A 13,815-nucleotide genomic window follows, 5' to 3' on the forward strand; every position below is an offset into this window, starting at 1 on the left:
TGCTATATCGTTATGTATATCGTTATCGGGATATCAAATGAGCTATATCGGGATATGAATTTTTGGCCATATCGCCCAGCCCTAGTGTTTACATAGAAAGACACGGAATAGTAGCGCATTTGAATGAAGAAGCGCGCTTATTTAGTTCAACATATTTCCCCCCTCTTTGTGTATTGTTGTTTGGAGTGCTTTTACAATACACATAAAGTTACACATATAGTGGCCAGCTAAACAAATGTACACGCACTACACATCGCATGCTCCATTGATCAATTAACTATACGTGATCATGTTTGGGCTACTTGATGGGCATAGGCAAAAACACAGACATTTGAAGCAGTCTTACTCACCGCCTGCGGTTCTAACGTTGGGACTGCTCCATCATTCAGCATTAGGCGATCGGGAAAATCCGGCGTCGAGCTGGGCCTTGTTTATGAAACAGTTGGCACCGAAATGCAGCGAACAGATATAAACATTCGCGCAACTCAGTTGCTGATCCGGAAAAGCAAATTACATCCACTGTTGCCTTAACGCGGGGTTTTGGCGAATCTGTGCAGGACTGTCTTGGTCTGGCAACCAAAAACGCACTTTTTTGGTGACATTGTTATGTGCACATCACCTGTGCAGCAGCCTACGAGCCAGCGCTTTGATGGGCGTAGCCTGTTACTTTCGCTCTCTCCTTCTCTCTCTCACGCGCTTCCGGTAGAATTGTCTGTAAGGCCCATACAAGGAAATTCCGCCCCCATTAACGTCAAAGGGGACGCATGATCTCAAAAAACTTGCCGAAACTTATGACTAACCGGAAGTAGTATTTTTGACAAAGAAATACTCCCATCAAACGTCCACCTTAACTTTTGAAACTTTGTCTATGTTTAGTATGGGAATCCAAGTCTTTAACAGTGTAAAAAGATCAGTATGCATGAAACAGCATTTCACCCCCCCTTTAAGAATTAAGGCTCTTATGTGTTTGATCTGAAGCTGGTGAGATTGTGTCTTTATTTAAGATCGCCAGAGTGGAAACCAGCGGATCGGTGATTATATTGTCATTTAGAGCAGCTACTTCCCCGTCGGAGCCCACCCAGGACAGCTGTATTCCTGTACGGTGGCAGAGATCATTTAAATCCAGCCAGTCGGAGCGCACTCCAAATCCGGCTGCTCTGATTTCCAGCTTTCCGTTCTGCTTTAATTTAAAGCCAAGAAACTGAGACTCGTTTGTGGACGCAGCAGGTATTTTGCGACGCTGTAGATGTACAAACAGCGATTCACGTGCTAGTTCTCTAACGGTTGTATCATCATTGTTAAGCATATTAATAAGATGTCCTGTTCTGGAAGCGGTGTAGAGCCATTCGATGTTTGGAGCACCGAGACCTCCGCTCCTGCGCGCCTGGAAGATAATGTCGCGAGTTGTACGATTATTAAGACAAAACCACTTCCTCACCAGCTTCACCGTTTCGTTGTTCATTGCTGACAATGTATGTTGAGGAATATGTACATTTGGAAAAAGATGTTGAATTTTAGCCGCTGCAATCAGCCTGACGGCCTCGATTTTCATCATTATGGGAAGTGGGGCAGCATCGATCAGCCCAAGTCTTTGGATGTACTCTTGACTCAGCTCTGTGATCTGTTCCTCCCAATCACCACTAACGTTAAATTTATGACCCAGATAAGGATACGTTTCGTGACGTTCATACAGTCGGATGGGTTTCTGCATTAATGTGAAAGCAGGGGGTTTGCCAGACTTTGCTTGGTACCATCTGTTTCCTCCACTGCGTCTCATAAAATGCAGCACATTTAGTATGTTTGATGTCTAAACCTGACCATCTTATGAACTCATCTGTGCGGAGGAGCATGTTGGAAATTACGCGTTCATCTCTTGAGGAGATTTCTACATCGTCCGCATAGCCTTGCACTGGGTTTGGGGATCGCACAGCTGCTGGCGCGCACTGTGACACAGTGCGGCCATGACACACACACACACCACACACACACACACACACACACACACACACACACACACACACACATATAGTTTGTGTGTGTTTGCATTTATTTAGTCTACTTCCTTTGGTCATGATTTTTTTTTTTTTTTTCAATTTCCACATTCACAATACAAAATGTTATCTTTTGGGTTGAGTTACTAGGAGTATGCAATGGAACAGATTGTTGTCATGTATTTAATATATTGACTCATTCATTATTTATTCATCTATCCATTAATTCATTTTTTGCTTCTAAGATATTGCGTTAGTTGCAAAACATTTTTTTTACAGCGCTTTCCCTCAATTTCACCAGCAGATGTCCTCATTGAGCTCTGGTTTTAAAAGCTTCGAGTAATGAACCTTTTTCTGATACAATCGTGCTGAAAGCTTCTCTGGTTCAGAAAGCTTCACTTCGCCGCCACTATTGTGTCTTACTCTTTTCTTTGGTTGTTGAGTTTTGTTGTAATGGTAAGGTGAACCAGGAACAGGCTGAAGACTCACAATCAAACATAAACTTTAATCTTAACTTCACAGGAACATGCAGATGGGCAACGAAAACACAACAGGTTAACGTGACAGTGACTAGACAAAGACTGAGGCTGCGTCCGAAATCGCGTACTATGTGAGTAGGTACTATATTTGAATTAGAACGTACTTCGCGACCGTTAAAAAAGTACGTTCTATATAGTATGAACACGGGTAGTATGAATGGAGTCGGACGTGCGAAACCTGTGAAAGTTACCTTACCGAAGCTGCTGAAGTTGAACTTCTTTCCTCGTGAAGACACTATAATAAAAAACATTTTAATACCTTTCATTTTGGTGGTGTTTTACGCTATGTTATACTACTTTATGCCAAAGTTATGCGATTTTATTTTAAGCTTTGTAGCCTACGTATCCATTTGAAAGTTAAATAGACAAAAATAAAGCAAATACATTTTAATGGTGTCTGGAGTGTGTTTTTCTCTACAGTGCAGCACTCGTATTCAGAGATAGACAGCATATTTTTCAGATACACCTGCAATTAGCTTGTTTCAAAAACATCAAAACATACAGAATGCTTTAAAAAAATACTCAAGGCCATATATTAAGCACTTTACCACTGACAATCTAGCTACTGTAAAGCCCTAGGAATTAAGTGTTTTGTAATATAACTTGCTAAACAGCATGCCAGTGAATGCCATTTGATTTCTTTATTAACATCATTGTTTAGCAATTATTTCTAGTAACCGAAGGAATCTTTTCTTTCTCTCACTTCTCGGTTAAAACACGGGTGTGTTCATCAGCCCCTGCAAAATCAACACAGATAACGTTATTAACACATGATGAACCATGGTCAATCTATTAATGCTAACGGTACATGGACAAGCTGAGGTAACTTACACTTGTTAACATTAGTTTGCTATGTAACTAACAACATTTTGATAATATCAACACTGGTAAAGGAGAAATACATCGTTTTAATTTACTGAAGTTGTGTAATTATCTCATTAAACTGCTAAACAACGAACGTCTTTGTTTAATGAAAACATTGCTACCGGTAGCTGATTTACATTAGTCTAATAATAATGATAAAACTATAATTTTTCTGAATTGGCTGGAAAAGGACACCCTTAATTTACATCATTTAAACTTCTAACAAGACAGTCGTTTACTTATATGATGTTAAACAAATACAATTTAAGCACAAATATACAAAAAGTTGTTTCTAAAGTACTTACACTTGAAAACAGCTGCATCTCCGTTTTCCGCCATTTTCAAATATAACGAGCTCCTCTCTCCCATGGCATCATGGGATAGTAAAGTGTCCATCGTATGCGCACTTCATAATCTCGCCGGAAGTAGTAGGCCGTCCGGGTACTTTTCGCATACTGTTTTTCGAATTCTATGAATTCGGACATACTACTCTGCTCGCGTACTGTTTTTCGCATACTATATAGTATGGAAGTACGCGATTTCGGACGCAGCCTGAGTGAACAAGAGGAACTTAAATAGCAGACAGAAATGAGATTATTAACCAAACACAGCTGAACAACACTTAACTAATGCCAGTTACACTGACTAGGAAACATGACAGAATCAAAATAACTGTAAGACCAGACAGACAGACAGACAGACAGACAGACAGACAGGTGGCAGTTGTATCATTGATATATTTTCTTCTACGTACAGCACTTTAATAAAAACTTGCTGTTTTTATTCCTATTGGATATAATTTTTATTTTAACGATTCCGATTCTTATCGATTCCTAATTTTGATTCCAATGAGATAGAAAACCTTAGATATCATTCAAATTTGAACAATTGAAATAAGCAGTTTTAAAAATTTTAGAGATTCGGGTACAGAAACTAATCAAATGTAAAATAACTCTGCACACTATGAATAATCGGTCAAGAATCGGTCAATACCCAATAATGGGTATTTTTGGTTTTGTATTATTATAGAGACGGCAGCGGGAATATTAGGAATATTAGGCTGCTGTCTCAAGTCGCTTCTACTCATTTGGAAGGGTCTCATGCAGCAGGACTCACTCATGGAGAGCAGAAGCGTCCGTAAAACAAAATGCTATTGGTTGGATTGTGTCGGATGAAGAAAAGGAAAGGATGGTCTGCGTTAAAGTACTGTGGGGGTTTATAACACAGAAACATGATGGCGGCGGTGGCTGCAGCCGCTTCGGTTCCTTCCTCGTTGACTTCAACAAAGGCTTTATGAATCACCTTTGACAGCACCAGGTCTTTGGTGGAGGTCATGCCTGAAAGGTTCACCTTCTGTGGGTCAAAAACATCCTCCATTCCCATGCTGATCAGAAGAGTCTCCATATCATATTTTTCCTCCATCTTGAATATCGGCAGAGACACTTCAACCTCTCTCTGGCGCATGACTTCTGGTTTGGTCCACTGCATGAGCTTCTCGTAGGTCAGTGCCTTTTCAAGCTGGATAATAAGAGAGACATGTTAGATTAATAACAGTTCAGTTATGAAAACATCTGGCTAATTAAGCATTCAAATCACCTTCTGAAGGCCAGTGGTGTCGTCTTCCATTGCGTTAGGAAGGATGATCAACATACTGAGATTCTTCCCGACATACGGCAGCTCCAGAACCTGACTGTTCATCTCTGGGATGAAGGCCAGAGGAAACTGCTCTTTTTGATGCATCATCTTCACTGGTTTAGTTTCAGTCTGCCAAACATCAATAGAAACACATTATAACCCCTCAGATTCCATCATGAATGTTAAAATATTTGTTTAAAGCATGAAATCGCACCTTGTTCAGCTTAAACTGCTCATCTCTGGTGGCTTCCTTTGGGAATTTCTTCTCCCAGTTTCCCTTGAAGTAGATGGCGTTCACCAAGACCAGTCTCGTCATCGCGTCGATGGCTCCCTGTGGCAGCAAGTCCTTGATCTTCTCTTAAATATAAATGGACATTGTTCACTTTGAGCAGTGATTTGAACTGACTGATTTTATATTTTTTACTAAAGCTCAACTCAAGAACCCATGAAGCCAAACAAGGCCCTTGAAAATACATTTTGCTGAACCTAAAATGCTGCAAAAAACATTAAATAACTTTTATTTTTAAGTATGTTGATAAGGTTTAAAATTCATAGTAAGTTTGTGGTTTTCACCTTGTGTTTTTTTCTCCACCCATTTGTTGATGTTGACGCGAGCAGCCTCTGATTTGGTCTTGAAGTCCACCTTCTCCAGTCCGGCTTCATAGTATATTTTTGCGTCATTAAGGAATTTCTGTAACATAGCAAACCGATTGAGGTGCAAATGATATTAGAGCTGAGAACATTTCCAGAACCTCCAGTGAATAAACCGAGTCTTACCTCAACAAACTGGTAGGATTGCTCTCCATAGAGGCGGTTGGCAATACTCAACACATACGGGACTTCTGGTTTGTTCAGCTCACTCATAAACTTCTTGAAGCTGGAATGAATTTGGTCCTCAGTTTTTTCCTCATGACATTTCTGTTTGCATAAACAATATCAGATTTAATCAGATGAACCATTGACCACATACAGCCGTTCGTGCAATCATAGTCGGTTCCCAACTAACAAAAATATGTTTGACGAACGTTCTCATTAAGTTGATGAAAATGTAATGATGAAAATGAAAATGTTTTCTGCATGCTCTCTGAATGCTCAAAAAGTATAGTTTATTTTTAAACATTTCATGGTAATGTTACTCTTGAATGTTCTCTGTTAACTGGGTCAGTGTGAGGTAAATATTCATACGAAACCTTGAGTTCAGCAGGCGTCGGAGGATTCTGGGTTTGTGCAGGTGGAGGATTGTTAAAGCCCAGGACCTGCACAGCATTATTATGGGAGAATTAATATAGATAACGTCAACATATATTGTGAATGCACTACTCAAATATGCATTAGAATAGTTTAAAATGACAGCAAATAACTGATTATGTCAAACACATTCTTCACACAGTACCTAAATGAATAAGGACTAGTATCTAATAAATATGTAAAAGTCACAATTGGATTACAAACTGGTCAGAACTGAATAGTTGATATCTGAATGAAAGATAACCAAACACAGGGTTCGTACGGGTGCTTGAAATCCTTGAAAGTGCTTGCATTTTGATGTTGTGTTTTCAAGGTTTGAAAAGTGCTTTCAATCTTGGATAAAGTGCTTAAAAATGCTTGAAATTGTAACTGTATTTCTTTTACAACAAATACCTATCTGACTAAATTAGTCCGTTTTTGTAGAAATAAAAATGTTGGAGAGCCTAAAATGAAACCTGCTGTGCTCGCGATCTGCCTGTCTATTTCCATGTGTGACTCCGACCCGATGTTGTCGTTTCAATGAACGTTGGCTGAAAGATGCTAAATACGAATTTTGGATCAAATGGGCACAAACCCCATGAAGTGCCTCTTGTAAAGTTTGCAAAAATATGTGCAGCTTTTCACTATGGCCGAGTCTTCTCTTTCATGTCACATGGAAGGTAAGTCATAGACTTTCAAGTAAGCTAACTAAAGTAGTTTACACAAATAAACACAAGTAGTGCCACAAATCCGCAAATTAAAACCTACAAACATTAGCTCAGTGCATAAAAAGTGTCAGATGATCATACAAGTAACTTGGTGCTGTCAAAAATATTGATATGCATCGATAATGAAATATCCGAAACGATACCTCTCCTCTTTACACCTGTTGCTCTCCTCTCCGGCCGACAGTTTAACCCTCTAAACACTACCATGCCGATGCGTTCTGCTGGATTTTTCTTTATGACAGTGTGTTAGCCTGTGATTGGTCTGAATTTCTCACGGGATTAGACACATAATTCTACAAATTCCCGCAGATTTCGCGCTCATATCTGAAGTGCGCACATACCGTAATAAAACCGACCTCTGACATACAAGTAAATAAAAAAACAGCTCCTTTTCCCAGCTTATTAATGGTCAAATACAAAAATGTCACAATGTTCTTCTGGGTGTGTATTAATGTAAATACAGTCGTAAACAGTTCAGAAGAATGAGTAACGGGAACAGTGCCCCCTTAAAGGGGCAGCAGTTATTCAAACTACAAAAAGACAAAAGATCACTTGCTGCTCTTTACAGATTAATTTGTGTAACTTTAACAGATTAATATGTATTTAATTTTTACAATGAAAATCCAATGTTATTTTAAATTTGATAACTTGTTTATTTTTTTTATTCCGTTTCTCACCTGAATACATTTAGACCTAGGCCTACCTGATGTATTTGTGCTATTGTTTTTGGTTATTTGTTGTTATTTTATTAATGTTTTCTCTTCTTTCCATTTGAAGTCAAGCTTTCTTGTGCTTTGTGTAAGCTACTGCAACACAATTACCCCATTGTAGAACATGCACTGTATTTGTGAGATAATTGTAATGGTAATTGATCAATGTTCATGAAAAAAAGCTTAAGCTTTATCATATAAAGTGATCTCTTCAGAAGAAATATTTGATTACCTAGGCTTTTAATAGACATACACACACAAAAAAGAAATTAATTAAAAATAGAAAAGAGAGCTGAATCTGATTGACTGTCTACCTTAAAGACCAATGGTTGCATTTTTAAACATTTTAATAAATTAATTGAAAGTTAAGTGAATCCATCATGTGATTTTGTTTAGGCAGGTTAGATAGTAAGCAAAGCCTACTTAGACAGTGATACATTTAAAAGAAATAAAACTTGTGATTTGGTTAAATATCTGATCCTTCTGCTTTACGAAACACAATTTTAGCTGTTTATAGCATTATTATCTTTTTAATGATGAAAAATCTTTAAAATGGACCTTGAAAGTGCTTGAATTTGACCTTTGAAAGGTGTACGAACCCTGCAAAGAAGTCAATGGTAAAACTGTTAAATGTGGTAATACTAACATAAGAATAGTTACTATTCACTATCAAAATAAGTACTAGTATCTAAGTACTATTGTACATCATGATATGCATATTACCAGTGTTGGGCAAGCTACTTGGAAAATGTAGTGAGCTAAGCTACCAGTTACTCTACATTAAATGAAGCTTCACTACACTGAAGCTAACCTCCTGGGAAATGTAGCAAGCTAAGCTACAGCAACTTAAAAAAAAGTAGTTTACTACATCTAAGCTACTTTTTTATTTATTTAATTTTATATTGAACCCACTTCATTCCAATCAATGCTATTTCAGTGATCAATAAATGTCAAGCATATAGACACACATTTTTTTTAGTTATACAAAAACTGTCCGAAATTAATTCGGCAACAAAAACATGTGATCCATAATATTAACAAAACCAGGGGCCTATTGGACAAAACTAGGATAAGGGATTAAGCCGGGATAACTTGGTGATCTTGTCATTTTTATGCAAGATTTAGTTACTGTATATTAGTGGATTAATTGAGCCAGGATCACCAAAATATCCCAGCTTAATCCCTTATCCTAGTTTTGCGCAGTAGGCCCCTGGGCCCAGTTTTTCAAAAGTAATCCACTAGGATTTTGGATAACGGATTGGATCAAATCTTGAAAATGTTTTTTTCAAAAGAAATAATGGATTACATAATCGGATTAGATAATGCAATCCAATCTTGGTTTTGATCCGGATCAAACCTTTAGTTTGGGTTTTTCAGAACTTTTTTGTAGGATTTGGATCACTTTGATCCCGAAAATATGGATTAAACTGATCCCATCAGAACGGTGGATTCAGCGAGGATTTCATGCCCAAAATGTAATGAAAACTTTAAAAATGTATCAAATAATACTATATTTGGATCGTGCAGTATCCTACAAGATATCCTATTTATTCATTTTAATTGTATTTGTTCATCCGTCAGGCTTAAGTGATTAGGTAGGCTTTAACGTATTCTGCCTTTCAGTATAGGTCTACAGCAAAGTAGAAAGAGTTTGGCCTCATAAAATAATCCCCCAAACAGCTGTCAAAATTGACCAAAAACAATACATTTTATTCTGTCACTAACTGATATATATATTCATCACAATCGAAAATATTTTTGTTTTTAGAATATTTATCAGTCATGCATGCAATGATTACAGAATAACCAAAAAATGCAAAGAATGGCCATCACTGATTTTTGTTAAATTTTGTAAAATTTTATTTTATTAAATGTGTGTTTTCATTTCAAATAAAAATAACCTTATATTGACCCCACACTGGCTATTCTACATGTTGCTCTTTACATATCTATAGTTCTGCATTGTGATTCTCTATCCTGTTTGAGCACTGGTTATCCAGATTTAGTGATCCTGAAAAGTTCCTGTCCGGATCAGATTGGTCCAATCCGATGTTGCTTTAAAAAACTGGCTCCAAAAGTAAGCTGGATTGCGTGATCACGGATCACAAAAAAAGGATTACTAAATCCGGATCAATTTTATCCGGATTAAACTTTTTAAAAAACCGGGCCCTGGTGTCGAGAGTGTGTGTGTGTGTATATGTTCATCTGTATGTGTATGATATGCATACGCAACTGTGTGTTTGCATTTGTGCTCAATTTAGACTTGGGCACTTTTGCAGGACAAACTGCAAGTTAATTTACAACTCAACTTGTACAAAAAAAAGTCCAGTCCAGAAAGTACAGTAGCAAAATAATTAAGACCTGCTCCAAACAGTACCAACATAGCAAAAAACAAAACAGCCTGTGTGTGTGTGTGTGTGTGTGTGTGTGCCAGGCTGGACCCCGATACTTTTAACAAGAGGTGTTTATTCAAGAGACGTGCAACAGCGAATTGAGCACTAGGAGAAAAAAAAAACGTAAACTAGATAGTGCGAATGTGCATGCGCCCATCCAGTCTTTACGCGCTCACTGCCAAATGAGTACTTTGAAAGGCCTGCGCGCGCATCTGTGTGCGTCTGCGCGAGGCAGAAAGGAACGTAGAAAGTGAAGTATATCCGCGTTCTTATCAGTTGTGTTTCCAATTTGAGCTTGATCCTCCGAAATGCTCGGGAAAATGTAATGTTAGCTTGTGTGGACGCTACCGAACTACTTGATCAACAGAAGAGCTTCGCTACTGAAAAGCTATTTCATTGAGAAAACAGTGACGCTACCACCACGCTACTGAAAAATGTAGTTAAGCTAGTAGCGTCACTACTTGTAGCGACGCTACTGCCCAACACTGCATATTACAGAAAAGTGACTTTATTTAAAAGTATTGTTAAATATTGTTGACATTGATCCAATCAAAATACATGTGAATAGAGCTTCTGTTTAACAAATGAAAATGAGGTGTGTGGGTAGAGCAACTGTTTAAGCCCTGCCCCCAAGTTTCGGTTTTGTGGCTGTGGTTCTGAAACTGCGATGTTGTGGGCCTGCAGCTGGATAGATCTCGCTTGTTGGGTAAAGGCTTGATTCACTTCCTGGAGATTACCTTAATCATCTGATCTGCAGTGTTTCCTCTTGCACCGAGCGAGACCATGGCCAGAGCCGAGGAGATGCTGACAGGAGAGTAGAACACATTTCCTGATGCGTTTTCTCCGCTGATCTTCTTGAACAGGTTGAGGGAGAACTGTGTGTTTGCTGCAGACAAATGCTCCATTTTCACAAGCTAGAAAGGAGAAGAGAAATATATGATCAGCATAACAAAGTGTAAAGGTTTTCAGGATGTTTTCTGCTTAAATCCCAAAATTTCCAATGTAAACAACATCACATGCTTGTCAAATAAGCAGTCAATCAATGCTTTTCTCCCATATGCATCAGTTTTGTTAAAATCAGAAAAGTAGTTTAACAATTAGCCTCATTTTCATCATTACTCATCATGTAGAAATCTGTTCTAGTAGATTTGCTTTGCTCAATAAATTGTATTAAGGTACTTCTAACAAATAGAGAAGTTAGATAAAAGCATTACCTAGAGTATTCAGCAGGAATTATGAAGTTTCTCCATGTGTATGAGGAAAATGAATGATCTGCTATAAGTTCCGCCTCTATAAATATTGCCTCGCCCTGGAGAGCCCATCCTCCAAACCTCACCAGCCCGGCTCGAGTAACTCATTTAGCTTTTCAAAGCTTTGAATCAATTGAACCAATTGCTTTGCATTATGATTCACTGTGTTCGAAACACCACACGTTGGTGACCCCTGCTGGTCAGAAAAGCAGAAAGGCATCACAAACTCATACCAAACATGAGAAACATAAAATAAAATACAAATACAGCTTTTACAAACCCATTGCAAATGTTTTATTGAAAGTATAGCCCAATCAGATGCACTTAACTAATCATGTTCGGCTTGTTTTGTTTGTTATATGGGTGTTTCAGCTAAACACAGACTATTAACTGATATTAGTAGTTTTTAATTATACAAATACCTAATTAAAATGTCTACAAATGTATAAAACTCATCAGAGATAAGGAAATAGACACGTAGACACTTCATAACATTGACCGGGGGAGGCGATCTCTGGTTCTAGAGAGCCTCAGTCCTGCAGAGTTTAGCTCTTCCCTGTGGGAAGAAAACCAGTCAACGAAGAGGTTCCACATTAAAAGGTAAGAGCTCCTTATAGAGGCTGTAGCTGAAGTGATAGCATCAACTACCGCTGGATGTAGGCCACTAAGTCCTCCACATACCATCCAGAAATCACACATAAAGGTTCCAGAGGTCTGAATGCGGGTTCCATGTGGCTGAGAAGGCAGGGCCTTCCTCAGGGGAATCCGCAAGGTTGGGGCAATTTTGAGGGGTGTCAGTTCTGGGAACCAGGTCTGGATGGACCAGAAAGGCGCAGCCATCAAGACCTGCTCCTTGTGTCTGTACGAGCAGGCTCACTGGGAGAAATTCAAGCAGCTCAGCACTGTCTGAGCACGCTTGCTCCTGAGATGTGCTGTCATGTTGACCAAGTCCAGCTCCATACTGAGAAAAGAGGTTCTCTGCATGGGGGAGAGTTTGCTCTTTTTCCAGTTGACCCAAAGAAGCATGTGAAGGGGCTTATTCAAAACACACAAACCCAAGATTGGCTGTAACCCACTGCCTTTCTTGAGTACAACTAGGTGTAAAAGGGCTGTAAACCCTGATTTTATATCGGCTGGATGGACTGGCTCTATCACGTCCTTCGCCACTAGGACTGCAATCTCTGCATTACAGGAGCCTCCCTGTCTCCCACCGAGCTAAAGCAGATGGTGCTAAACCTGGGGGATGCCAAGCGAACTGAATAGCCAAATCTAAATGAATCTCAATGAATCACTAGCAAGCCCTCAGACACCATGCAAGCGACACCAATGAAACCCCGCTCAGAACTACCCATTACATTATAAGTGCTTTGACCTGGAAGACTTACAGGTGGCCATTGCACGCAGGGCGGTGGTTATTCTTAGCGGCCAGAGCTGCTGTTGGCTCACAGGTCCTGGATGGGAGTTGCAATGACCCCACCAGGTGGCAGCATTTTGCAGGGAGGTACTGCAACTGCGCACTTTACCTGGGGAATCCCCTCCTCTGACCAGGGTTCAAGGGTAGCGAGAGAGAAAAATATTTGACAACAGAATATTACAAATATGACATTCATAAAAATAACTTATTCTACTAATTAAAATTGTGGTTTAATTTCCTGTCTTTCTGTGGTTTCCCCCCCAAAAAACCTTTTCAGAAACCTGTATTCTTTGAGTTTCATAGGCACCAGAGTTTGACCAGTACAGTGGGGCAAAAAAGTTTTTAATCAGCCACAAATTGTACAAGTTCTCCCACTTAAAAAGATGAGAGAGGCCTGTAGTTTTCATCATAGGTACACTTCAACTATGAGAGACAGAATAAGAAAAAAATCCAGAAAATCACATTACCTGATTTTTTGAAAGATTTTATTTGCAAATTATGGTGCAAAGTATTTGGTCAATAACAAAAGTTCATCTCGGTACTTTTTTTTTATATACCCTTTCTTGAGGTCAAACATTGTCTGTAAGTTTTCTGTAATTAGGGAATAATAATTGAAATGAATTTATGAACATGCTTGAGAAAGAAATGAATGAGAGGTGTTCTAATTAAGATGGTACATGTATGTAGACTGTAAACTGAAGTAAACTGAACTTATTTTATATTAGACCATTATTGTGTATTTTACCATTTAATTTAATTTAATTATTTTTAAAACTGTTTTAATTATCATTGTTTTATGTTTAATTCTTACACATGGTATTCTTATTTCTCATGCATATGTTATCACTGTTTTAAATAATTTCTATGTAAAGCACTTTGAAATTGCATTGGGTATGAAATGTGCTATACAAATAAACTTGCCTTGCCTAAGTCGCCACAAGGTAGTTTGGCATTTTGGCACATTTCTCCATGCAGATCTCCTCTAGAGAAGTGATGTTTTGGGACTGTTGCAGGGAAACCAAATATTTTCTATGGGGTTGAGATCTGAAGACTGGCTAAGCCAC

General features: G+C 38.6%; 1 protein-coding gene across 2 annotated transcripts in view; it reads right to left on the reverse strand.

Moving 5' to 3' along the window:
• LOC137082568 (leukocyte elastase inhibitor-like) overlaps positions 1 to 11,428 on the reverse strand; it is a 31,252-nt gene extending 19,824 nt beyond the window's left edge. The window contains exons 1-8 of one of the 2 annotated variants that reach the window (XM_067447830.1): positions 11,302 to 11,428; positions 10,825 to 11,001; positions 6,220 to 6,285; positions 5,807 to 5,947; positions 5,603 to 5,720; positions 5,244 to 5,386; positions 4,991 to 5,158; positions 2,200 to 4,912 (exon numbers count right to left, since the gene is read on the reverse strand). In XM_067447830.1, coding sequence (XP_067303931.1) covers positions 4,511 to 4,912; positions 4,991 to 5,158; positions 5,244 to 5,386; positions 5,603 to 5,720; positions 5,807 to 5,947; positions 6,220 to 6,285; positions 10,825 to 10,992 — 1,206 coding nt within the window. In that variant the 5' untranslated portion in view covers positions 10,993 to 11,001; positions 11,302 to 11,428 and the 3' untranslated portion in view covers positions 2,200 to 4,510. Of the gene's footprint in view, positions 1 to 2,199; positions 4,913 to 4,990; positions 5,159 to 5,243; positions 5,387 to 5,602; positions 5,721 to 5,806; positions 5,948 to 6,219; positions 6,286 to 10,824; positions 11,002 to 11,301 lie in introns of those variants that run through there. The other variant, XM_067447829.1, reaches the window with a different exon arrangement.
• Between the last annotated feature and the right edge of the window lie 2,387 nt (positions 11,429 to 13,815).

Source organism: Pseudorasbora parva, chromosome 7 (genome assembly GCF_024679245.1).
Source record: "Pseudorasbora parva isolate DD20220531a chromosome 7, ASM2467924v1, whole genome shotgun sequence".
Classification (NCBI taxonomy): domain Eukaryota; kingdom Metazoa; phylum Chordata; class Actinopteri; order Cypriniformes; family Gobionidae; genus Pseudorasbora; species Pseudorasbora parva.